The sequence below is a fragment of the Coffea arabica genome, chromosome 2e, assembly GCF_036785885.1.
Source record: "Coffea arabica cultivar ET-39 chromosome 2e, Coffea Arabica ET-39 HiFi, whole genome shotgun sequence".
Taxonomy (NCBI): Eukaryota; Viridiplantae; Streptophyta; class Magnoliopsida; order Gentianales; family Rubiaceae; genus Coffea; species Coffea arabica.
In genome coordinates, this window is record NC_092313.1 from 19,670,123 (window position 1) to 19,695,423 (window position 25,301).

At 37.6% G+C, this 25,301-nt stretch overlaps 3 protein-coding genes, 1 long non-coding RNA gene and 1 pseudogene across 7 annotated transcripts; 2 read left to right on the forward strand and 3 right to left on the reverse strand.

The window, feature by feature from the left end:
- Positions 1 to 74: 74 nt before the first annotated feature.
- On the reverse strand, positions 75 to 2,428 carry LOC113731656 (ATP-dependent Clp protease proteolytic subunit 6, chloroplastic-like). Of its 2 annotated transcripts, none has more exons than XM_072079652.1 (6): positions 2,109 to 2,428; positions 1,951 to 2,016; positions 1,601 to 1,735; positions 1,190 to 1,243; positions 782 to 874; positions 75 to 501 (listed from the first exon to the last, which is right to left on the reverse strand). In XM_072079652.1, the coding sequence occupies exons 1-6, from the start codon at positions 2,361 to 2,363 to the stop codon at positions 382 to 384; spliced, it is 723 nt and encodes a 240-aa protein (XP_071935753.1). In that variant the 5' UTR covers positions 2,364 to 2,428; the 3' UTR covers positions 75 to 381. The 2 variants fall into 2 exon arrangements, with proteins under 2 accessions (XP_071935753.1, XP_071935754.1); XM_072079653.1 differs by having other exon boundaries at positions 75 to 618; positions 2,109 to 2,420.
- A 2,893-nt stretch (positions 2,429 to 5,321) lies between these two features.
- Positions 5,322 to 9,458, forward strand: LOC140036813 (uncharacterized). 2 transcript variants are annotated; one of them, XM_072079654.1, is made up of 9 exons: positions 5,322 to 5,455; positions 5,642 to 5,725; positions 6,626 to 6,762; positions 6,863 to 6,924; positions 7,538 to 7,724; positions 7,837 to 7,933; positions 8,443 to 8,525; positions 8,671 to 8,826; positions 9,228 to 9,458. In XM_072079654.1, the coding sequence occupies exons 2-9, from the start codon at positions 5,685 to 5,687 to the stop codon at positions 9,233 to 9,235; spliced, it is 771 nt and encodes a 256-aa protein (XP_071935755.1). In that variant the 5' UTR covers positions 5,322 to 5,455; positions 5,642 to 5,684; the 3' UTR covers positions 9,236 to 9,458. The 2 variants fall into 2 exon arrangements, with proteins under 2 accessions (XP_071935755.1, XP_071935756.1); XM_072079655.1 differs by lacking the exon at positions 8,671 to 8,826 and having other exon boundaries at positions 5,323 to 5,455.
- Positions 9,459 to 15,624: 6,166 nt separating this feature from the next.
- LOC140036815 (uncharacterized) lies at positions 15,625 to 16,574 on the reverse strand. The gene is made up of 2 exons (XR_011840365.1): positions 16,443 to 16,574; positions 15,625 to 15,713 (listed from the first exon to the last, which is right to left on the reverse strand). It is a non-coding gene; the product is annotated as an uncharacterized lncRNA (long non-coding RNA).
- Positions 16,575 to 16,872: 298 nt separating this feature from the next.
- On the reverse strand, positions 16,873 to 20,638 carry LOC140036144 (uncharacterized; annotated as a pseudogene).
- Positions 20,124 to 25,169, forward strand: LOC140036814 (uncharacterized). 2 transcript variants are annotated; one of them, XM_072079656.1, is made up of 9 exons: positions 20,287 to 20,866; positions 21,053 to 21,136; positions 22,044 to 22,314; positions 22,415 to 22,476; positions 23,090 to 23,276; positions 23,389 to 23,485; positions 23,995 to 24,077; positions 24,223 to 24,378; positions 24,780 to 25,010. In XM_072079656.1, exons 1-9 carry the CDS (start codon positions 20,822 to 20,824, stop codon positions 24,785 to 24,787), a joined length of 993 nt encoding a protein of 330 aa, XP_071935757.1. In that variant the 5' UTR covers positions 20,287 to 20,821; the 3' UTR covers positions 24,788 to 25,010. The 2 variants fall into 2 exon arrangements, with proteins under 2 accessions (XP_071935758.1, XP_071935757.1); XM_072079657.1 differs by lacking the exon at positions 24,223 to 24,378 and having other exon boundaries at positions 20,124 to 20,866; positions 24,780 to 25,169.
- The last annotated feature ends 132 nt before the right edge of the window (positions 25,170 to 25,301 follow it).

Consider the following 25,301-nt stretch of genomic DNA (forward strand, 5'->3'; position numbering starts at 1 on the left):
CCACAAATTTCTTCTGCCCGCCACCACGCACAGTGCTGAATTTGCTTAGTGCAAGAAATTAAGAGGGAATTGAATGCAAGAAACCACGTCACTTTTGACTTATGACTTAATTCTAGTACAAACACGGCAGAGCAACTTGAAGAGAAGCACCGGCCGTACCAATAAGCAAAGATGTTTCATTTTACACCTTCGCCAGGTTCTATTCTTACGCATAACACGTCCAGGTTAAATGATTCACTAAGGTTCTACTGGTATCACAACAACAGAGACTCATTCCACGACTTCCAATTACATAAGCGATACAATATGCAAAGTGTGTTGTAAAAAAGCAAGGAATTTCAATAAATTTTGCTGGGGAGAGTTTGCAATTTAATGTCTCAGTCAACAAGATGTTCCAAGAAGGTTGCAAAACAAGCATTGCCTGGCACCTGCTAAATGGCACATGTCCAATGCCATGCCGTGCTGCCACTTTGCTTGTGCAACATCAAGCCCCGCTATGCTCTGCCGTTTTTACTAGCGCAAGTCACTGTTTGGAAAACATGCTATAGCTTCACGTATCACGTCTACGTTTTAGTATTCTGTTTCTAAAACCCCATCAATTAGACCAAACTCCATAGCCTGCAATTAAGATAGCCATGAAGAAATGCTACTTTTGCTAACAAATGTGGCAGCTACAGTAAAAAAAGCCGATGTTCTCAAACTAATTCCACTTAATGGACAAAGTCTTTTAATAATTTGTGTAATATAAACTAAAAGGAGAGGACAAAGCTAGCAGCATTACCTCAGAGACAGATAAGAAACGATCCCTTTCAGTGTACTGTTGCACTTTCTCAAGAGGTTGGCCAGTAAAACTAGCGTACATTCTGTCAATATTCTGCATTACATAACAATTTAAGGAGTGAAGAACTATAAGTTGACAGGTAGTAGAAGTACTAAAAGAAATTATAACAAGTCTGGGATCACAGATAAATATCATACTAACAGAAACCCAGCCTAAGCAATCAAAGTTTCATTGACATCAGAGGAGAGATGTTCTATACAAAGAAACAACAAATTGGTTGTTGGTTTCTGTTTTAACAACATGTTGGTATACCAAATTCCAGCAAAGAAGCCGGAAGAGCCAATCATAAACTGAAATAATTAGTGGAGAACATCAAAGTAAAGAAGCTGATTAGGAAAGAAAACTGACATGACGAGATTGAACTGCTTCATTCACTTGGCGCCTTACATCCTCCACATGTCCCTGCAAGAAGAAATAAAACCATTTGTGACGGACAGTTAATCAATCTTGCCAAGCATAAAAAATGGTTTCTTTATGTCAAAAGAAGCTAGCAAAACGGTGGTTTCTTTGTGTCGAAATAAAGATCTGCCAAAGATAAAATAACCTATTTATCATCATTCTGTACCATCCTGTCCTTTCCTTCTAGGAAATGAAGTTGAATAAGGGAAACCCAAGAGTAACAGAAAGTTGGTGCACACACCATTGCACTTTATAAGCTATTATTAAATTTGTTCCTCATTCTCTCTCTTTTTTAAGGTCCATCAATGATGACATTTACTCCAAAAGCAGAAAAAATTGAAATAAAGAATGGCATTGTACCCCGCATCCACTTTGCGGTTGATGTATCATAATACGTGCATTTGGCATCGCATACCGCATGCCCTTTTCTCCACCAGCAAGCAGCAGCGCACCTTGGCTTGCAGCAACTCCAAAACATACTGTACCGACCTTAGGCTTTATCAGAGACAAAACAATTGCCAAAAGAGAAGCTACGCTTGTAAAAGCAATGAGTGAAGACATTAAACCAACTGCAAATCTTCTAATTACAAACTCTTAAAAAAACATCGAAAATTCAAGCATAATATGAGCTTTACAGAGGAGAAAAGGCATGCAATATCAATCCAAGTATAAAATCACTGACAGAACTTTGAAAGAGTAGTTATGCCTACCCAGGACATGCAATCGTAGATTGCCAAGACAGAGTAGGTGCTCCCTCCTGGGCAGTTCAGATACATCTGACATGCAGAAAATGCAATACTGGTTATCAATTATTCATGTCACTCTACTAAAATTTTAACTTTATGGTTGATAGGTAATATAACATCACCAAAATATCAGTATCTTCATCAATAGTGGCCAGAGTCACGAGCTGTGATATAACTTGTTGAGCCACCTGAGAAGTAACTGGCTGACCAATAAAGATAATGCGATTCCTAAATAGGACAGTACAGAGATCCAGCGTCCCCCTGGTGTCATTACAGCCGGCATAATGGGAGGGTTCCCTTTTTTGGCTTCTATAGGACCATAACTGTAGGCGATGAAATATCATAAGAACATAGTGTCTCAAAATCAAGGAAACCATTCTCCATGTAAAAGATGAGCATGAAAAATCTAAAAGAAACTTTGGATACTGTCCATGTCAAATCTGCACCACAAACAACCAATCACTCGCTTATTGGAAATTAGTCCTACATTTCTTTTTCCTCTTTTTGTACGTGTGATTGCGGGATGGAGTAAATTTGACATTTTAAGTGGATACCACCTTGTCAGGTTAGGATTGTCATTTTTTACTAAAAGAATGTTTAAGACGCATTAGACAAGTCTTGTGCGACGAACAAATATTCGACAAAAGTTTCTAACCCGAATTGACAGGAACGTATGACATTAGCTCTACTATCTCGACCGAGTCAACGGACATCATCAGGGCACTCTTCGGTAACTATTGATCAGCAGTAGAAAACTAAACTGAGGATTTGAACAAGAGATCTTCACTTTATTCCTTGTCCCCCTTGGCCGACAATTGAGGTTCATCCATCCATTTGAACTCTAACGGGCACCTCTCGTTGTGTCTGTGTATTCCATTTCCCCTGTTCTCCCATTGTCACGCCAACAAACTAATGTACTTCGGTAAAGGTCAGGAACCACGCTAACCAATCTCAACTGGGCATCGATCCTAGGTCTATTTTCTGCTATAGAGGCTGCAGATTTTCCTCCTACACACTTCGTAGTAACAAATTTTTGTTGCATTTTTGCAGGGGGCAAAAGGGCCAAAAAAAAAAAAGGATCTTGAACCAACTTCACATAAAATCACAACGACAGATTGATCAGTGATTACTGATGCAAGGATACAAAATGCTCTGCCTGCCAAAGTCACTGGCATACTTTAACGCTCGTTGAAAACGGATCAGTGGTTGTCGATGTTGTGACTTACATTAATTCAGAGTTGAAATCGAAGGCCGCTTTGCAGTTCGCATTAACGCAAAGTCAAAAGCTAGATTTCCAAATGCTGATGCGCAATTCCAATCTTTGAAAAGCACTTTTATCTGTCATCACAAAGTCTTTTAGATAAGCATGGCAAATTGATGGAACATCAAATCAAGTCTTAGATTCAGAAGTTGCAATTTGCATCCCTTTTTCAATTGGCATAATAGTTTTTGGTCGTTAATCTCCAATTGGAAGAAATCCCAATAGGCCGTCTTGCAATAAAATTCCCATCCCCACTCGCTCCTAGACGTTTCTGCACCTCAACTCAACCGGCTTCCAATCTTTTACATTTCTCAAAACCAGGGCAGAGTTGTTTTCGGAAGTGCACGTATTACTACGCAATAAACAACACACAACATTGTTGATTATTATAATTACTAAAACGGAGAATAATGTGATCTCTGGTCTCACTAAAGTCCAGCGTCTGTGACCCGGATCGGATGTACCGACAAGGCTTCTCTTGACCTTAAGTTATTCTCCCCTTCCAAGTCAACTCGAGCCTACTGATCCATGCCTCGTCTGGCTATGCATTAAGTACAACGGACAAATGAGAATTCATCATCTGTTTTGGTGCAATCAAGTGCTGCTAAAATTCTTGGCCCCCCAAATATTTTGTAGATTTAAACACTAGTACTGTCGATCTAGATAAATAGGAAGATGACAATGGACTAAAGCTCAGCTGCAGTCCCGGATAATTTGTAGGTTGACTAAACGACATACGCTATGGGTCCCCAACGCGTTGACTCTTAATTTGTCATTGATAATTCAAATAAAAAAAAAAGTATAAGTTATCCAAAAAGAAGGAAAAAAAAATGCACTACTTAAATAGTTTGCATTGTATGACATACTAGTGACAGAAAATGATGTATGAGTCCATATATTTCTCTCAAAACTTGCACCGTTAGCTAGCTGTTAAGACTGACAGAAGCTAATTAATAACGTTGAATCGATTGGATAATATATACATTTTCTTACCAGTGTCAAAGATCGATCAGCATCATATGCTTCCATTCCCCAGCTGTAGCCCAGGGATTTGCGTTGACTCTCTGTAAATCCCAAAAAAAAATAAAAATAAATCTGTGATTAATTACGGCCGGAAGCGGAAAGGCTAACTAACTTGGGATTTAGGAGGGCATGCATCATTTGCGTTCGAGGTTTTGTGCTGTGAACAAGAAGATGCCTGCCATTGGCTAGTTAAGGCTACATTCCCCAGTCGAAAGACAGCCTGATTTCAATTTTCAAAGAGAATATGCTGCTGCCAAAGCCTGGTAACTGGTAATGAACGGTTATGTTAATCTGGGCGATGCACAGAAATCAACCAACAAATGTACGCAGGAAACAAGATACTATATTATTGTTACCTTCCTGAGGTCGAAAGAAGACTCTAGTTTACCTCACAGGCAAAAACACACAACTTTAAATCCTGTTAATGTGTCTTTCATGTATAGCCTTAACTGCTAGTATTTAATTCAAAGCAACTGTCGAGAAAAAAGAGGAGGATAAGAAGAAACTAATTACTAGAAAAGATCCTTCTCCATTGCAGCTGATTACCAGGAATTTCAAAGGAAGGGGGAAAAGAAAAGATCAGGGGATTAACCTTGGCAATTGACTGTAAGTATATTTTATTGAATCTGTACCAGTTAACATCCACGTCCTAAGGACAAGTGGCTAAGCAATTATTAAGGAGGTACGTGGTTTTGTTCTGCTTTTGATGATCTATTCAAATCGTTTAGTTTAAGAAGGGTCCAGACTCGAAGAAGCTGCCGATTTGGCGTTGACCCTGTGCAACCACGATCCTGTATTATATGTTAGAGTATATCTTTTTCCCCTTCTGGGGCGTGAAACAAGTCTATACTACTTCTTGGTATAGCAACTACTGTGCATGCATTCTCTTCTGCCAATATTACGTAATGATCATGCTACATGTGGTCATGTGTTAATTAACCTGGACCACGAAGCACCCAATCGCCCCCGCCCAACCCATTTTGCTAAAGAAAAATAGTGGTGGTATTGAACTCAAATCTTGTGGTGAAGTACTACATATACAAAAGTCAGAGGATCACAGTTTCCTTCCCCCAGATAAGTTGCAAAACAAGACTAGAAATTCAACTAGTACATTTCCTAACTAATTTGAAGACGGAAAATATGAGATCTTGCTTAGTGATCCTCCTCTTCTTCTCAGTTGTTTCGGTAAGTGATTTGCTCTCCCTTTGACCATATATGCTTCCGTACTTTCTCTTTAACAGAAAAACATTCATCTACTCAATAGTACTTCTTCCTCGATTCTGTAAGTGTGATCAGGTTTCTTGTGATTTGTTACCCTCAAGAATCTACCACTGCACTACTAAGATCTTCTTAATTGTACATGATCATCAGCTTGTGTGTATTAGCGAGGCAGCAAGACACGGACCAGAGAATTATGGAAATGAAACACAGGAGCTTCTTAAATGGGCTTCCCGGGTGAGTGATTGAGGTTCAAGAATTTTACTCTTCCTTGTTTCCCAAATCCCTATTGTTGGTTTTATTTTCAAGTTCTTCTTAGGGGCATTTAGTTGGGTTGAGTTGTAACATGGATAAAAATTTTCTTCTATTGAAAAATTTTCATTCAAATATGTCACCAGATCTTGATTTTTTTTTTTCTGAGCTTATGCCTCTTTGTGTTCATGGTTTAAATGCACAAAGTAAGAACTTGCTAACCATTTGAACCATTGGACGCCACTACCATATTTATAAGAGCTAAACATGGTGGAACACTCGCCTTCACTCGATTAACTTTTTGGAATCACTTTTTCTCCTCAAAATGACTTCTGTGCAAGAGCTTGTTTTACCTATATAATGGACTACGAGATAAGCTCCTGGATCTTCCACTTGTCTCATGTCATTTGTTTGGGCTATTTTCTCTTTATAGGTGTCATCACTGAATCTGTTCTGGGACTATAGCTACTTCTTAATCTGCTTCAATCATTTTACGCAATAGGCCACATTTGTGATGCTGGGTTTGGCTTTCTTTACGTGGTGATGATTGTGACCTTGACCAAGGGATAGCTTTCCTTATAAACAATATTAGATGATTCCCAGTCAGAACATTCTAAAAAGTAGAATTTAAAGTTTATCCAGGAAAAAGGGTAATTTATTTTGCTGTGCTGTTAATCAAATTCAAGCATTTTTCAATCTTAGTCAATCTCAAATTGGAGATTACTTGGCCTTATGATTGGTAAATGCTTGATATTTCCTTACTTCAATAACTAACAATATCGATTCATGTTGTTGTTTGGGCTGATTGGTGTACGATACTTTTTCCGTGTCCTCGGATGATCATTATTCTGTGGATATTCATTTGACTTTACTATTTATGTTTAGAGTGGAAATCTGGGTCTTCGTGCACTTTGGCTCATTCTGCATTTTGCCGTCACCATATGGTATTTCAAAAGTTTTGGAGTTATTGCAGTGGGTTGCAGATATTGGTGTGAAAAGTGTCTGCCTTTATGATCCAGAAGGTAAAAGGGATATCCAGAAAGTGAAAATGCTTTAGAATTTACTCAACATTTCCTTTGGTAAGTTTCACCTGACAGGTGTGATAGCATTTTCCTGTTGCAGGTGTGTTGAAAAAGAACAAGGAACCTATCATGCAAAGATTCAGCAGTGCAAACTTGTCTGAGGTATCATGATCTTCATCCACAATTAGCTAGATCCTTTTCTACAAGTATTCATGACAGTATATGTCATATGTCAACCTTGTCAGTTCAATATTCCGTTGTGATGCATATTTTAATGAAGTAATCAATTTTACATATCTATTTTGTGTAAAAGACATTAGGGGCGGTTTGTATGCATGACTTAATATCTTATGTTTGGAATCTGCTGGTTCAGTGTGTTATTATGGTGAAAATGTAAATGAAGTTTTGATTTGCCGAGTTGTTGAGCCCAAGAGATGTGTCAAAGCCCTTTCTCCTGCTTATTGCCTGAGTGGTAATATTTTTTCAAGATACATGGTCTCTGTAGCCAGTCCAATTATTTGGATTGAAGAGTGAAATATTAACTTTGTAATGGTGGACTGAAGGATAATAAAGGTGTTAGGAAACATGAAAGGAAGCAACAGGATATGATTATTTAAATGGAATAGCTAAGTAACCCCTTTCCAAGTATGGCTTTAGTGGGGGAAAAAGTGTTGATATAGCCAATGTCATAGGTTTGATGCAAAGCTCTAGTTGAATTTTGATAAACTTGAAAGAAAGATGGTGCATAATAGACTTGGATTGTGATTTCTTGCAGGAGGCTGCTGTTAATGGTCGGCTTGTTACCCGCAGAAATCTGACTTTGGAGTTTGTTTCATTTGAGGATGGAAAAGAAGCAGTTGCCAAAGCAGCTAATTATCTCTTTGTAAAGCACTATGCAAATGGTACTAAGGAAAAGTCAGATTTTACAGAGCCTCAAATGGCTGAAGCTTTAGGAGCCATTGGTATCCTGTCTTGCCTCTTTTTGGCTTCCCAGATTTTCCGAACATTTAGCAGATATTTTTCTAGCATTGTCTGTGCAAGTTTATATTATTCTTGTTAGTATTGTCTTAACAGGTTCTGGAGGAGCTGATCCTGATCTGCTACTAATTTATGGACCCACAAGATGCCATCTTGGGTTTCCAGCATGGAGACTTCGGTACACTGAAATAGTGTAAGTAAATTAGTAAAGTGCTACGATGTTATTTTTATAGGAGTAAATTCCTCATTGCTGCTGTTTTTGTCAATTCTTAAGGTGCCAAGAACTTTTCTCGGATATGCTTCAGTGGATTACTTTGTAATAGTCCCACCACAGTTGCATCTGTTTCTGCTTGAAATTGTGTAAATAGACTATTGTGCTATTCTGGCCCGGTCACTGTGGTTTTAGTTCATTGCTTTGCCTGCTTTTTGAAATATCTTAGGCATTGGTATCATTGAAATTCGGATTTCAGGTAGAATCCCTATAATAATTGATCTATCCTGCTTCTTCCCCCTCCCGAGAGAGAGAGAGAGAGAGTGCGCGCTATTTTTTCCTGATACTGGCACAAAACGTTTTAATGCGACTTTTGTAAATCGCGTTTGTTTTGCTATAAATATTGACTATTTGAGTGTGTCAAATGCCAATTTCAGTTCTTGCATCAGAATGGTTCGCTTGAATTATTTCTTGTTTGCTGTATGTTGCAGACATATGGGGCCATTGAAGTCTATGAGTTATGGTTCCCTTGTTAAAGCCATTTTCAAGTACACTATGGTGCATCAAAATTATGGTAAGGTTCTTTCTCTTGATCTCCCAAATGACCTTCCATCATAACGCATGCAAAAAAATAAACAAAAACAAGAGTCCTAAGTAGGATAAAATAGAAGACTTTTAAATACAGAAGGAAGTAATTAATTCCGTTAATCTATTCTCAGAAACAACTGATGCTCTGGTCGCTGTGCCTTCATGTGGTCAAAAGTTTGAAACAAGTTTCCATCCCCCTCCTTTTGGGATCAAGGAAAACTATCATGTTATTCATCTCCATTTCCATCTTTTTACCTTATTTGGCGAGTTTAATCTAATGAAAAATGGTGAGTTGTTGCTCTTCATTGATAGGTGGAGGCTGTGGTTGGTTTTATCATGTCGAGCAATGTGCGGTCTAAGTTAATAATTTCTGTATTCCAATAAACGACTTTGGGATCTGCACTTCTTGGTGTCTTAAACCTCACTTTTTATTAGCTTTCTTTTTTCCTTTTATGTCAAAACTTGAAAGAATGCTTTTTTATTGGTTTGTGGGCATATTTTGAATAATAAACATGGGAAACGCAAGTGAGCCTCGGTATAACCTGAATTTATTGTTTGGTCCGAGTAAGAGGGGAAGAGAGAAAAGGGAGGGTTTGGGAGTAGAATTCGGGATATCTTATGATTAGGTGGCGTCTCGGGAACACGATATAACCTGAATTTCATTGTGCTTGATTTCAATTCTTCCCAGGTTCATAAGCAATTTCATCCGCAGTGACGTCATCTTGTGGGACGAGCAGAGTTCGGAAGATGGACCTGACAGACGCTGCTAGTATGGTTTGCATTTTATTGAGAATGTTCTTCTTTGATTGTAGGATCAAAGTTAAAAGGTATCTATTGGCTTGTATGCCCAATTGATTGACCTTTTCGTAAACTCATCCCGTTGTAAACTCATCACGTGATGGAAAATGTTTGTACTCCATTTGCTCTTTTTTTCCTCTTAGGAGTAGGGGGTTGGGAGATGTCTTCGTCCTATGGGGGTTAGTGGGTTAGTTTGAAAAAATGCCACAGCAAAAGTGGGTTAGTTTGAAAAAATGCCACAGCAAAAGTGGATGAAAGCATCAAAGGACTCATGATTACACAATTCTCAAAGGGAAAAGGATCAAATGATGGTGGCAATTTCTTTGTTCTTTCTCTTTTGCAGGAAAATTTCGTGCATAGATGAAAACAATCACAACTTGCACTGGAGTCGGTATCGGAAAGAGTTCTCTAGTGAACAAAGACGGATCGAAAAAAGTTGCAAGCAAGTTTGATCAAAAGGTGCGACAACCTGGCAATGCAAAATCAACTATTGGCTCAGATGCATAAACTTAACCTCTACTGAGGCAAAATTTTGGGTTATTTTCAGGTAAGTATACTGGAATTTTTCATTTTAATTTCTCGTTCGGGTCAGTCCCATGTTTAAATTCCTGTTCGGGTCAGTCCAATGGTAAATTCTCGTTCGGGTCAGTCCCATGTTTAATTTCCTGCTCGGGTCAGTCCTATGTTTAATTTCTCATTCGGGTCAGTCCCATGTTTAAATTCCTGTTCGGGTCAGTCCCATGTTTAAATTCCTGTTCGGGTCAGTCCCATGTTTAATTTCTCGTTCGGGTCAATCCCATGTTTAAATTCTCGTTCGGGTCAGTCCCATGTTTAAAATTTTCGTTCGGATCAGTCCCATGTTTAATTTCCTGCTCGGGTCAGTCTCATGTTTAAATTCTTGTTCGGGTCAGTCCCATGTTTAATTTCCTGCTCGGGTCAGTTCCATGTTTAATTTCCTGTTCGAGTCAGTCCCATGGTAAATTCTCGTTCGGGTCAGTCCCATGTTTAAATTCCTGTTCGGGTCAGTCCCATGGTAAATTCTCGTTCGGGTCAGTCCCATGTTTAATTTCTCGTTCGGGTCAGTCCCATGTTTAAATTCCTGTTCGGGTCAGTCCATGTTTAATTTCTCGTTCGGGTCAGTCCCAATTTTAATTTCCTACTCGGGTCAGTCCCATGTTTAAATTCTTGTTCGGATCAGTCCCATGTTTAATTCTCGTTCGGGTCAGTCCCGTGTTTAATTTCCTGCTCGGGTCAGTCCCATGTTTAAATTCTCGTTCGGGTCAGTCCCATGTTTAAAATTTTCGTTCGGGTCAGCCCCATGTTTAATTTCTCGTTCGGGTCAGTCCCATGTTTAATTTCATGCTCGGGTCAGTCTCATGTTTAAATTCTTGTTCGGATCAGTCCCGTGTTTAAATTTCTTGTTCGGGTCAGTCCCGTGTTTAAATTCTCTTTCGGGTCAGTCCCATATTTAAAATTTCTCGTTTGGGTTAGTCCCATGTTTAAATTTTTGTTTGGGTCAGTCCCGTTTTAAATTTTTTGTTTGGGTCAGTCCATTTTAAAATTTTGGAGTTAGTCCTCATTTCAAAAGCGTCAGTCGTTCGAATAATTTGCATTTGAACTACGTTTGACCTGATTCCCATGGTGGGATACGTAGGCAACTCTACATGAGTTCGGTCACGTGTTTTGTAATTTCATTGTATCTTGTATTCAATAATCTCAGCAAATTGTTCGCCTGTTATTTTAGCTCAAGTGCCGTTAGAAGAGACAGGTAAGTAATTTGGTGTCTACGTCTTTGTCTAGAATTTTTTTGAAATCCTAGACAAATAGGGGCAAGTTGTAGACACCAAAATTTTGTCAAATTTTAATATTTTCTTGATTATTTTCTATTTGATGAGGTATTTATTTTTTTACATTTTAATGCATAATTTTTCATTTGTTTTGCAGGTTTGTTTTAAGAAAAAACAAAACACAAAAACAACAAAAACTAAAAAAAAGAGGAAAATTAAGAAAATAAAAAGAAAAATCATTCTAATCATTTTTTTCCACCAAAATACATTTAACCCATTTCACACTCAATGGCCAGGGACTGGTCTTTTCATTAGTTGAAAAATCATCATTTTGGAAGATTGAGCACACAAGCTCCATTTTTTTGGCTACAAGTCTCTCTCGGCTCTCTCCCAGGGGACTCAACAGAGAGAAGCAAAAAACAAGACCAACACTCCAATTTTTTTTCCTCTCGGCTCACTTGGGCAGCGGAGAGAAACACAAAAAAAAAAAAAAAAGAAGCAAGGCACTCTTCCTCTTCCCAACTCCCTCTCGGCTTTTTTCTTTGCTCCCAACAGACAAAGTCACAACAAGAAGCACTTTCCTCTCCCCAACATACTCACAGGCATCAGAAAAACTTCAGCCAAGGCAATTCCACTTTCATTGAGGTATTTTCCAGTTTTTTTAAAAGCATATTAGATACATTTTGATTTTAATTTATCTTGCTTTTGCTGGTTTTTATTGTTGTTGTTGTATTGCTGAAATTTGGGAAATGGCATGAACTAGATTGAGGAAAAGGAAATGGGTTTTGTATATGCATGTTAATTGTTTGAAAAAATGCCAAAAATGGGAAAAACGATTTTTAGGGACTGTTTTGCTTTATTTTAGCCCTTCTATGTTGTTTTCTTGTCCAACTAAGATTATGGTTGTAATGTAGAAGTCATAAGGAGGGTTTTGGCATAATTTTTATGATTTTTGGTGAAGGTTTAAGGGTTTTAAAGGAATAAAAACTGGACTGATTTCTTGACAATTTGGCCACTTTGGGTCATTTTCTGTAAAAACTAAGTCCAAAAATGGAACCTACGCGAAAAATCGAGTCGGGTGTTTATTTTGATAATTTTTTTGTGATCGAAAAAAATTCGCCGGCGACCGGTGGTGGTGGCGCCGGCAGCCGCCATGTCAGCCATGGTTGGCTGTGGCGAGGAGCTTCAGCCGGCCAGGCAAGAAAAAGAAGAACCGGAAGGGTAGAAGAAGAAGAAAAAAAAAGAAGAAAAAGAAAAGAAAGAAGAAAAAGAAAGGAAAGAAACGAAAGAAAATGATTTGGGCTTATGTTTTATCTTCGGTTGGGCCAAGAGTTAGTTTTTGTTGGGTTTTGGAAATGGGTTTCGGTTTATTTTCTTTTGGATTTCTGTTGGGCTAGAAGGTCAGAGCCCATACATTTTTTGGTCGGATTTGAGGGATGAAAAGACGGGCTGGCCTGCTCGTTTCTTTTGGGTTTTGGCTGGGCTTAGGTAGCATCCAGCCCAAATATATAAAGATGTTGGCCCGATGGCCTTTTTCTCCCAAATCAGAAACCGAAATTTGCACCTTAGCCCCTGATCTTTGGAGTAGTTTTACTGTGGCCCAGAACATTTTAAATTCCTTTCACTTAGGTACTTAATTTAATTGCGCTTTGGTCCTTGAATTTTATCTTTCATTTAATTTTGTCCCCTAAACTTTGGAAAAATATAATTTCTATCCCCAAACGTTTTTCAATTTTTGCAATTCAGTCCCTGGTGAATTTTGACCCTCTTTATTATGATTGTTTCTTTTCTTTAATAGTTAATTATGCTACTTTTCAATATACTTAACTTGTAATTTTTAGATTTGCTTAAATTTCTTTACGTCTGACATACTAGTGTGAATTTAGTACTTTTATTATTATTATTTTTCAATTAAATTGGTGCCGTGATTCTTTTGTTCATTGTGAGTATAAATAGGACAATTTGACTCCATTTAGTCACCACTTCAAACGGGAGGTACCCCTATTTTTATTATTTCAATGTCAATTACGTGCTCTTATGTGCTCCTGTGTGCTCCTATGTGTTTATATATTTTTATATGCTTTATTTATTGCATTTAAATGTTCATTTAAATTTTCTTATATTATATTTGTTTAGTTAATTTTTATAATTATTCGAGAGGCATTTAAATACCTCAAAAAATGTAATAATTATTATAACTAATTTCATTTTATCATATCTTTCTCATTTTAGATTGTAGTTAGATTCCCCGATGTAATAGATAGGTTGCGTGTTTATGCGGCTTATGTGTTATGTGCCTTACCCGCTTTCATTAGGATTTGTTGCATCTAGATATTATGCTTATGTGTTACGTGCTACGTGTTCTTATGTGTTTATTTGTTTTAATTTATGCTTTATTTGTTTCACTATGTATTGTTAATGCATGACGTCACCACACTAGTCCAACGCTAGTCGTGGCTTCTCCCTCCACTTACTTGCTAGTCCAACGCTAGTAAGGATTTTTAGAAATGGGCTAGTCCAACGCTAGACCCTTTAGGTCGTCTTGCCCTAGATTCATCTTTGTGTGATAATTCACTACATTTTCATGCATATTTTCATTTTAGAATTTTTTCTCATTTGCATGATATTCCCTATTATATTATCCCCTACCCGCTATAGGTGCTAATCATGTCATTTAGAATTGCATCTCATTTAAGCTAGTTCATTTGCTTGTTCATGTTAGGATAATTATTTTTTCAAACATGGGAAATGGGTGATTATAACTTTCTAGTTTAAATACCCTATTAATCCATGTATAAGAAAATTATGTCACGAATTTTTTCGCCTCCCGTACCCTTTATGTTGCATTCCCTTTTTCTTTGATCATTTATATATATGTATATAATTTAATTTATTTTATTTTATTTTCTTTTCTTTTCTTTTTCATCATTTGCATCCTCGTGACACCTTCAAGGATTTATTTTGGCCTTCGCAATAAATGTGATTGGTTCAATTAAACCCTTGAATGAACATTTTGTCCCTTTCGATATTTTATTTTTGCATTCATGTAGAAAACATTCAAATATGATAAAATTAAGGGTTAGATTAGGAAAATTTTGAGCTAAACCTCGCAACTAGCTTAAACTAGGTGAAAGGGTGCCTTAGGTTTGAGTTAATCGAATCTTTGCCTTCCCTTTTTCCAACCGTGACTCCCGAATCCATTTTCTCTTGTTTTTCAAAGACCTGCAGTTGTCGAAAAGGGTTTTATTTTATTTTATTTAAATACACTTTTTGGGTGACTTGGTACACCAAAACTCAATACCAAGTGGCGACTCTTTTTTTTTTAAAAAAAAAAAAAAAAACCCTTTTCGACTAAATTTTGGATCCAAATCGTCGCAAAAAAAAAAAAAAAAACCCTTTTCGACTAAATTTTGGACCCAAATCGTCGCATTTTTTAAAGTCCCATTCTAGGTCCCTTTTCATTTATTATTAATAAATCACATCTTTTTTATAAACTACCTTCTTATTTATTTTTCCATCACGAAAAATGGGGCGCGACAAGTATATTTTATTTAATCTGTACCAGTTAACATCCACGTCCTAAGGACAAGTGGCTAAGCAATTATTAAGGAGGTACGTGGTTTTGTTCTGCTTTTGATGATCTATTCAAATCGTTTAGTTTAAGAAGGGTCCAGACTCGAAGAAGCTGCCGATTTGGCGTTGACCCTGTGCAACCACGATCCTGTATTATATGTTAGAGTATATCTTTTTCCCCTTCTGGGGCGTGAAACAAGTCTGTACTACTTCTTGGTATAGCAACTACTGTGCATGCATTCTCTTCTGCCAATATTACGTAGTGATCATGCTACATGTGGTCATGTGTTAATTAACCTGGACCACGAAGCACCCAATCGCCCCCGCCCAACCCATTTTGCTAAAGACTAGGAGGATAACACCGTGCGATGCACTGTGTAATTTTTAATCTTGACCATAAATGCCCAATTATTCAAATTCAAATATTAAATATGAAAAAGATTATTAGATGCTTCTTCTCTTATCGCATGGACGAATACCCTGCAACCAGATTATTAGATAAAAAAGATTCAGGCTTCAATATGAATGTAGAAATTATGCAAATAAAATCTGAATCTTGAGTAATATATTTACCTCTACCAGCTATCCTCTAGTCTTTCATAAACAAGAAAAAAAAGGAAAATGAAAAATTCACTGGATTTAAGTGGAAGTAGTCGTAATATTTGAGTTCTAAAAGAAATATTCAAGAGTTCCAAATAATTCCCTTGAACTGGATAAAGCATTTGAGCTTAGTAATTAAATCAAAGGTTCCTTTCTACCCGACTTGAAACCAAGAAGATCAAAATGCCATCCACAGCCACAAGAATGTTCACATTTAAAATCAAAAGTGCACACATAACCTTCAAAGGACCTACCAAATGCTCTCGACAAAGTTCTAATGCAACGATAGGAGGACAATTAAGATTTGAAATTGCAGCACGCCGACTATTTCCTGCATTTGCCAACATGAGTGGCAGGATATCCGTCCTGTCTGTATGCCATCACCACCAAATACCCCAACAATAGTTTGCATAGTCCTGTAGTGTAAGAATAAATCATCATAATCAAGCATACAGTCAAGGTGCCAAAGCATGCCTTTTCATATCAGGTTAGAGCTTGTGGAGCAACTATCCAGTTGAATGTATAACGGTTAACTTTAGTCTCCTTGAATCAGGGGACAGTAGGTATTGACAGCAATTACACTATAAAACGTCATTCCATTGTACTTGAAAATGTGTGTTCAACCATATGGGCATGGCATTGACAGACCACAACTTAATACTCAAAAAAAGAAAGGACCAAAGAAACAGTCATTGATCTATAATTTAGAGGTACTATCAGGTTTTGAGGCTAGCTGCAGCCTAATTCTGTTGGAGTTTCTTTCTTCATACAAGAAATTCAGTTTACGTAGTTCAAGAAATGAAAATATGTATGTTTAAGCAATTGGATAAGCAAACCCAACATTGACTGCAAAAATGCCAGAATAGAAGAGTTTGAGGAGTCATTCTTTCCAAAAATGATAGCTTATGGTAGTTAATACACGAAAAGTTAAGAGAATTGGTACCGTAGCAATGGAGATGTGACAACTAATTCAATCCTGTTCAAAAGCCCACTTGTATGTACATGCTTGCGCAAATTATCAACTTGATACAGGAGCTAAAGATTGTCATACCCTATAGTCACCATTAAGGACTTTGTTCTAGATTGACAACAAAATAGAGGTAAGAGATTCAACTGTGCATCACAGGAAGTCAGCTATTTCCTACCTGTTGCCAGCCAAGTGGAGTAAGGTGTGCGTCGAAATATTCTGGAGACATATATGCTTTATAGTTCTTATCCCCTTCCACATTATAGATTCCTTGAGCATGCCTCACCTAAGTTATTTCACAAAATAAAAACTTAAGAGTAGCTCCCAAAATGCTATTCAGCATAAAAACTCTTGGCAACATTGTGCAGGCACAAACACAGATACATGTAAAAACTAGAGCTCCAACACTGGGAAGTCAACACATTTTTGTCTCTAGCTTTCCTGCTATACATTGATCATCCCATAACAGAATGAGAAACTGCATTTTACAATCTAATAGGCATCAACTCATGAGCTTATCTTGGTGTAATTCTGTCTGGATGCATATAACCCATGCCCTCTATCAAATTAACAGCATGCAGCAGTAAACGCATTGGGAAGTAATGTGGTGATAAAGAAAGCAAATCTCAGGGTTTTGTTGAAAACAAAATTCCTTAAATGCCTAAACTTCTAACATCTTACAACTGCATGAGGGAAACTTCTCCATCAAAACTGGGTACCAATCCAAAAAGAACTTGATGCTCAGAGAGTTGAGAAGCCATTCCCTTAGTAATCCGAACACGATGGCACCAATTCACCCTCAATGCATGACAGAGTAACATAGTCATTGACCAGCATAGTGAGTTTGTAATCTCTTCCTCTCAAACTCAAGCTAGCAAAAACACAGAAGATAAAAAAGTCAGTAATTAGGTGAGATGACACTATGCATTTCACTTAATAGAGTTCAACTTTTAGAAGCATCCCAGTTGACAGTCTCACCACTTTCTCCACTAGCTCATTGGCAGCTGGAGTTCCTCCAAGGACGGACTCAGGAAGATATGGGCTAGTAATGCGCACTTCATTCATCACAACTATAGTAGTCTTGTCCCAGCGCACTGGAAGCCTGTATACATGATGAAATTAGTAATATGAATCATAATCCTTTGTTTCATCTTTATTTGGGGTTATGCATAAGATAAATTTAAAGGTAGAACAAATACTAAATGAAAAATAGCCACTAACAGTAAATAATACCATAACAATCACTAAAACAACTCTTCTTAAATGAAAACATACAAATGGTCATCCAGATAGTTCTTTTCTGGATGACATAAGGTAGCTGAATGTATTAAATATTCAAATGTGATGGTCTAATCAGGATATGTGTGTGTATGTGTGCGCACGCGCACGAGAGAGGGAGAGAGAGAGAGAGAGAGAGAGAGAGAGAGAGAGAGAGAGAAATTTGGAGAAGCATTCTTTTTTTTTTTTTTTTGGGAGGGGGGATGGGGGAATCACCACCGTGTAGCACCTCTATTAGCTTTGCCCAAAAATGTCAGCATGCTATGCTATAATGGATTCAGGATGCCAGAAATGCTGTAGAGTTTCACTAAAGTACCAAAGCCAGCTGCTTGCACTCATGTCCATGAGTCAGTTAACTGCATTTTTAAGAAGCTCAGGGGGCTTACTCTTCTGTTCTCCTGAGAAATTTCTAATGAAGACCATAGACATTAAACAATTTCAGGCTCGGTTAATCAGATGATTCTAACCAGATTCCTATATGAAGAAATGAAAATTATATACCAAAGTTGAAAGCAGAAGACTGCCATTTAGAAGGATTGACATGTTTCCTTGAAGATGTCTCCCTTGGTGGTGTTGGCAAGAAGAAATATATTAGTCTTCTCATGAATTTAGACAAGATGGATGGATTTGTTTTGCGTACAACATTCATATGGTGCACAATGGCATTTGAAGAATTAAAAAAGAGATTCCGCATAGGAATAAGATTGTTCAGCAGTCTTGCTCTCTAATTCTGCATCTAACACAACTTCTAAAATGGAGTTGTTTTATGCATCTGACGCTCAAGGCTAAGCTATTCCAATAGCCCAATGAACTTTATGAAATTAACAATCTCAAACCTGATAATAGCATCTGATGCTCAAGGCTAAGCTATTCCAATAGCCCAATGAACTTTATGAAATTAACAATCTCAAAATAATAGCCCAATAATAGCATCTTTGTGAAATTAACAATAGCCCATACTATCTACTCAACATCTATGATCTTTCACTGGAAACAATTATTTTGATTAGTAAAGATTTCTTTATGACAATAGACCCTTAAGAGTTGTATAACCACAGTTAATTCTTGAAATAGCATGCCATTTAGTTCATGCAAAAATATGTTTTTTGCCAACAATTGGATGTCATAACAACACTAGCATTGCCAGAACTTATTTATCAAAAAATTGAAATAACAAGTCAAGACTGCAAAGAACCAATATTTTCAACCAGTACAAGAGGAAAGAAAAAACTTCTTAAAATATACTGAAAAATCATATTGAGAAAGTCAAACCGGTAATAGAAGATCAAGAAACAGCAATAAAGAAATGACAAACACAACAACTTACGTTTTGGACAGAGCATAAAAAATGCTCTGAGCTTCAGCTGTATCACCAATCCCAAATCTTTCAGCCTCTAACTCACCTTGCCTGATGAAAAATGCCACTTATAAAATCAACCACAATAATCACAAAATAGTCCAAATCCACAACTTGGTCAGAAAGTTAAAAAAAATAATTCGAAATACCTAATAGCAGAGTCTTCTCTGGCTTGAAGATTATTAAGATCAATAAAACATTTCTTGAGATCAAGAGGGTCTTCACCTTAACCCAAAAAAGTAAACTCCTTTGGTTTCTGTTGTTGTTGCCCCCTCAAATACACATCTCAGCTAGCCTTGCCTGTAAAGCCTCTAATCCTGCATACAATTATGTTTTTGGAAGAACAAAATCAACTCTACTCACTTAAAGATGAATGAAAAGCCAAAAGCAGAAAGCAGAAAGGAAAAACGTCTGGTATATAGAATTTCGACAAAATGTCAAAAGCTCAGCGTTGCTCATCTAAAATGAACCCGAAATGAGCAAAAGGGACAGTAACATTCCAAATTTATATTTAAATTAAAGAAAAAAAATGCAGCGAGCAGATTGGGAAGGAGAAAAGGTTGACTTATTGGGTTAGGAAATAACCCATTTTTTAGAAACTTACCATATAGAGGCGACCTTCAAAAGAGAAAACAGAATTTACAAAATCCCATGAGGGTGGTGGAGCAAATTTTCAAAATCTGTACCTGCAACATTACAACATCATAAAAGAAAAAAATTAGACAACAAAACTCGCAAATAATGTGGGGGAAAAAGAACCAGAAGGCTGAAGAGGCTTTGGAAGAAAGAAGAGAAGAAGCAAGAAGAGTTTTTTTTTTTTTTTTTGAAGAAAAGAACCGAAACAAGCACCTAATCCTCGGGATAGAACAGAAAGAAACAGTGGGCGAAATGTACAGCTGCTGAGCACAAAGTTACTTCGCCCACCTTCTCCAACACCACATTACCAATACAACCTCCAGAAAATAGCAGAACAAAAAAATTCAATAAAAGGGCAACCGTAAAAAAGAGCAAAGCGGAGTGTTAAAACGGTAATATCAACGGGGCTAGGAGCCCAACGACTACATTAGCCAATGACTGCTTCACCGGTTCAGGAGCAGCCACAAGGAGAAAATAGCCTGTGCAAAAATTGTACGACAAATACACAACCACATGAAAGTCAAATGGCAAGGAAGAAGGAGAAAGAGGAAGCAAAGAAAAGTCACGATCTCTCATCAGAGGAATTGTACGGTACAGTACAGAAATAGAGCTCCGATGGGAAGGTGAAGAAAGAAAAGCTCTCTGCCAAAGCCAGCCAACAACCGACTACCAAACAACTATTCCGCTGTTTTTTGACCCAAAAAAAAAAAAATTGGACAGCATGAGGAAGTTGTACAGTATAGTACAGAATAGAGCGCCGGTGGGAAGGTGATGAAGAAAGAAGCTTACTACCAAACAACCATTCCGCCGTTCTTTAACTGCAAAAAAAGAAGGGAAAAAAGAAAAACAGCAGCACCATCCAACCAATCGTATGCTGCCACGTGACGGACGACCACGCTGACGAGGCAACCGGGTTTTCGTGCTTAATCAGACAAGCTTATCGCCACCACGACTCTGTTTGTCGGTTCCATACAAGCACGCAGAACACACCGCATCTACGCTGTAACAATATCACAAAGCAGGCATTGAGCACCTGCAGGACTACAACTTTTCCACCCATCACAAAGCGACACATCAGCAAACCGCACACCCTTTGGCAACATTCCTAAGCACTTAATCTACTTTAGGTTAAATAAAAAATAGTGGTGGTATTGAACTCAAATCTTGTGGTGAAGAACTACATATACAAAAGTCAGAGGAGCACAGTTTCCTTCCCCCAGATAAGTTGCAAAACAAGACTAGAAATTCAACTAGTACCTTTCCTAACTAATTTGAAGACGGAAAATATGAGATCTTGCTTAGTGATCCTCCTCTTCTTCTCAGTTGTTTCGGTAAGTGATTTGCTCTCCCTTTGACCATATATGCTTCCGTACTTTCTCTTTAACAGAAAAACATGCATCTACTCAATAGTACTTGTTCCTCGATTCTGTAAGTGTGATCAGGTTTCTTGTGATTTGTTACCCTCAAGAATCTACCACTGCACTACTAAGATCTTCTTAATTGTACATGATCATCAGCTTGTGTGTATTAGCGAGGCAGCAAGACACGGACCAGAGAATTATGGAAATGAAACACAGGAGCTTCTTAAATGGGCTTCCCGGGTGAGTGATTGAGGTTCAAGAATTTTACTCTTTCTTTTTTCCCAAATCCCTATTGTTGGTTTTATTTTCAAGTGCTTCTTAGGGCATTTAGTTGGGTTGAGTTTTAACATGGATAAAAATTTTCTTCTATTGGAAAATTTTCATTCAAATATGTCTCCAGATCTTGGTTTTTTTTTTTTTTTTTTCTGGGCTTATGCCTCTTTGTGTTCATGGTTTAAATACACAAAGTAAGAACTTGCTAACCATTTGAACTATTGGACGCCACTACCATATTTATAAGAGCTAAAATATGGTGGAACACTCGCCTTCACTCGATTAACTTTTTGGAATCACTTTTTCTCCTCAAAATGACTTCTGTGTAAGAGCTTGTTTTACCTATATAATGGACTACGAGATAAGCTCCTGGATCTTCCACTTGTCTCATGTCATTAGTTTGGGCTATTTTCTCTTTATAGGTGTCATCACTGAATCTGTTCTGGGACTATAGCTACTTCTTAATCTGCTTCAGTCATTTTACGCAATAGGTCACATTTGTGATGCTGGGTTTGGCTTTCTTTACGTGGTGATGATTGTGACCTTGACCAAGGGATAGCTTTCCTTATAAACAATATTAGATGATTCCCAGTCAGAACATTCTAAAAAGTAGAATTTAAAGTTTATCCAGGAAAAAGGGTAATTTATTTTGCCGTGCTGTTAATCAAATTCAAGCATTTTTCAATCTTAGTCAATCTCAAATTGGAGATTACTTGGCCTTATGATTGGTAAATGCTTGATATTTCCTTACTTCAATAACTAACAATATCGATTCATGTTGTTGTTTGGGCTGATTGGTGTACGATACTTTTTCCGTGTCCTCGGATGATCATTATTCTGTGGATATTCATTTGACTTTACTATTTATGTTTAGAGTGGAAATCTGGGTCTTCGTGCACTTTGGCTCATTCTGCATTTTGCCGTCACCATATGGTACTTTCTGCTGGGAGTAGTGCAGTCTTTTGAGAGCTTTCTCATTGCTAGTGATATATTGACGAAATATGAAGCCCTTGATATCAGCAAGGTTCGTTATTTGGCAATGGTAATAGACAGTGAAGAAGCTCAAGAACTTTCAAAAGTTTTGGAGTTATTGCAGTGGGTTGCAGATATTGGTGTGAAAAGTGTCTGCCTTTATGATCCAGAAGGTAAAAGGGATATCCAGAAAGTGAAAATGCTTTAGAATTTACTCAACATTTCCTTTGGTAAGTTTCACCTGACAGGTGTGATAGCATTTTCCTGTTGCAGGTGTGTTGAAAAAGAACAAGGAACCTATCATGCAAAGATTCAGCAGTGCAAACTTGTCTGAGGTATCATGATCTTCATCCACAATTAGCTAGATCCTTTTCTACAAGTATTCATGACAGTATATGTCATATGTCAACCTTGTCAGTTCAATATTCCGTTGTGATGCATATTTTAATGAAGTAATCAATTTTACATATCTATTTTGTGTAAAAGACATTAGGGGCGGTTTGTATGCATGACTTAATATCTTATGTTTGGAATCTGCTGGTTCAGTGTGTTATTATGGTGAAAATGTAAATGAAGTTTTGATTTGCCGAGTTGTTGAGCCCAAGAGATGTGTCAAAGCCCTTTCTCCTGCTTATTGCCTGAGTGGTAATATTTTTTCAAGATACATGGTCTCTGTAGCCAGTCCAATTATTTGGATTGAAGAGTGAAATATTAACTTTGTAATGGTGGACTGAAGGATAATAAAGGTGTTAGGAAACATGAAAGGAAGCAACAGGATATGATTATTTAAATGGAATAGCTAAGTAACCCCTTTCCAAGTATGGCTTTAGTGGGGGAAAAAGTGTTGATATAGCCAATGTCATAGGTTTGATGCAAAGCTCTAGTTGAATTTTGATAAACTTGAAAGAAAGATGGTGCATAATAGACTTGGATTGTGATTTCTTGCAGGAGGCTGCTGTTAATGGTCGGCTTGTTACCCGCAGAAATCTGACTTTGGAGTTTGTTTCATTTGAGGATGGAAAAGAAGCAGTTGCCAAAGCAGCTAATTATCTCTTTGTAAAGCACTATGCAAATGGTACTAAGGAAAAGTCAGATTTTACAGAGCCTCAAATGGCTGAAGCTTTAGGAGCCATTGGTATCCTGTCTTGCCTCTTTTTGGCTTCCCAGATTTTCCGAACATTTAGCAGATATTTTTCTAGCATTGTCTGTGCAAGTTTATATTATTCTTGTTAGTATTGTCTTAACAGGTTCTGGAGGAGCTGATCCTGATCTGCTACTAATTTATGGACCCACAAGATGCCATCTTGGGTTTCCAGCATGGAGACTTCGGTACACTGAAATAGTGTAAGTAAATTAGTAAAGTGCTACGATGTTATTTTTATAGGAGTAAATTCCTCATTGCTGCTGTTTTTGTCAATTCTTAAGGTGCCAAGAACTTTTCTCGGATATGCTTCAGTGGATTACTTTGTAATAGTCCCACCACAGTTGCATCTGTTTCTGCTTGAAATTGTGTAAATAGACTATTGTGCTATTCTGGCCCGGTCACTGTGGTTTTAGTTCATTGCTTTGCCTGCTTTTTGAAATATCTTAGGCATTGGTATCATTGAAATTCGGATTTCAGGTAGAATCCCTATAATAATTGATCTATCCTGCTTCTTCCCCCTCCCGAGAGAGAGAGAGAGAGAGTGCGCGCTATTTTTTCCTGATACTGGCACAAAACGTTTTAATGCGACTTTTGTAAATCGCGTTTGTTTTGCTATAAATATTGACTATTTGAGTGTGTCAAATGCCAATTTCAGTTCTTGCATCAGAATGGTTCGCTTGAATTATTTCTTGTTTGCTGTATGTTGCAGACATATGGGGCCATTGAAGTCTATGAGTTATGGTTCCCTTGTTAAAGCCATTTTCAAGTACACTATGGTGCATCAAAATTATGGTAAGGTTCTTTCTCTTGATCTCCCAAATGACCTTCCATCATAACGCATGCAAAAAAATAAACAAAAACAAGAGTCCTAAGTAGGATAAAATAGAAGACTTTTAAATACAGAAGGAAGTAATTAATTCCGTTAATCTATTCTCAGAAACAACTGATGCTCTGGTCGCTGTGCCTTCATGTGGTCAAAAGTTTGAAACAAGTTTCCATCCCCCTCCTTTTGGGATCAAGGAAAACTATCATGTTATTCATCTCCATTTCCATCTTTTTACCTTATTTGGCGAGTTTAATCTAATGAAAAATGGTGAGTTGTTGCTCTTCATTGATAGGTGGAGGCTGTGGTTGGTTTTATCATGTCGAGCAATGTGCGGTCTAAGTTAATAATTTCTGTATTCCAATAAACGACTTTGGGATCTGCACTTCTTGGTGTCTTAAACCTCATTTTTTATTAGCTTTCTTTTTTCTTTTTATGTCAAAACTTGAAAGAATGCTTTTTTATTGGTTTGTGGGCATATTTTGAATAATAAACATGGGAAACGCAAGTGAGCCTCGGTATAACCTGAATTTATTGTTTGGTCCGAGTAAGAGGGGAAGAGAGAAAAGGGAGGGTTTGGGAGTAGAATTCGAGATATCTTATGATTAGGTGGCGTCTCGGGAACACGATATAACCTGAATTTCATTGTGCTTGATTTCAATTCTTCCCAGGTTCATAAGCAATTTCATCCGCAGTGACGTCATCTTGTGGGACGAGCAGAGTTCGGAAGATGGACCTGACAGACGCTGCTAGTATGGTTTGCATTTTATTGAGAATGTTCTTCTTTGATTGTAGGACCAAAGTTAAAAGGTATCTATTGGCTTGTATGCCCAATTGATTGACCTTTTCGTAAACTCATCCCGTTGTAAACTCATCACGTGATGGAAAATGTTTGTACTCCATTTGCTCTTTTTTTCCTCTTAGGAGTAGGGGGTTGGGAGATGTCTTGGTCCTATGGGGTTGGGACATATATAGTTGGTGGCATTAGTTGAAAGGAATAATAAGAGGAAAAAAAGGCTTCAATTGTTTATCATGCTTCTTATCTACCATCGCAATTTCTATGTGCCTGGGAAAGAACAATTGACTCTAAATGTAAGAGATGTACTTGACAGCTGCAGCATCACGAACGTAAAACCACAAATTTCTTCTGCCCGCCACCACGCACAGTGCTGAATTTGCTTAGTGCAAGAAAT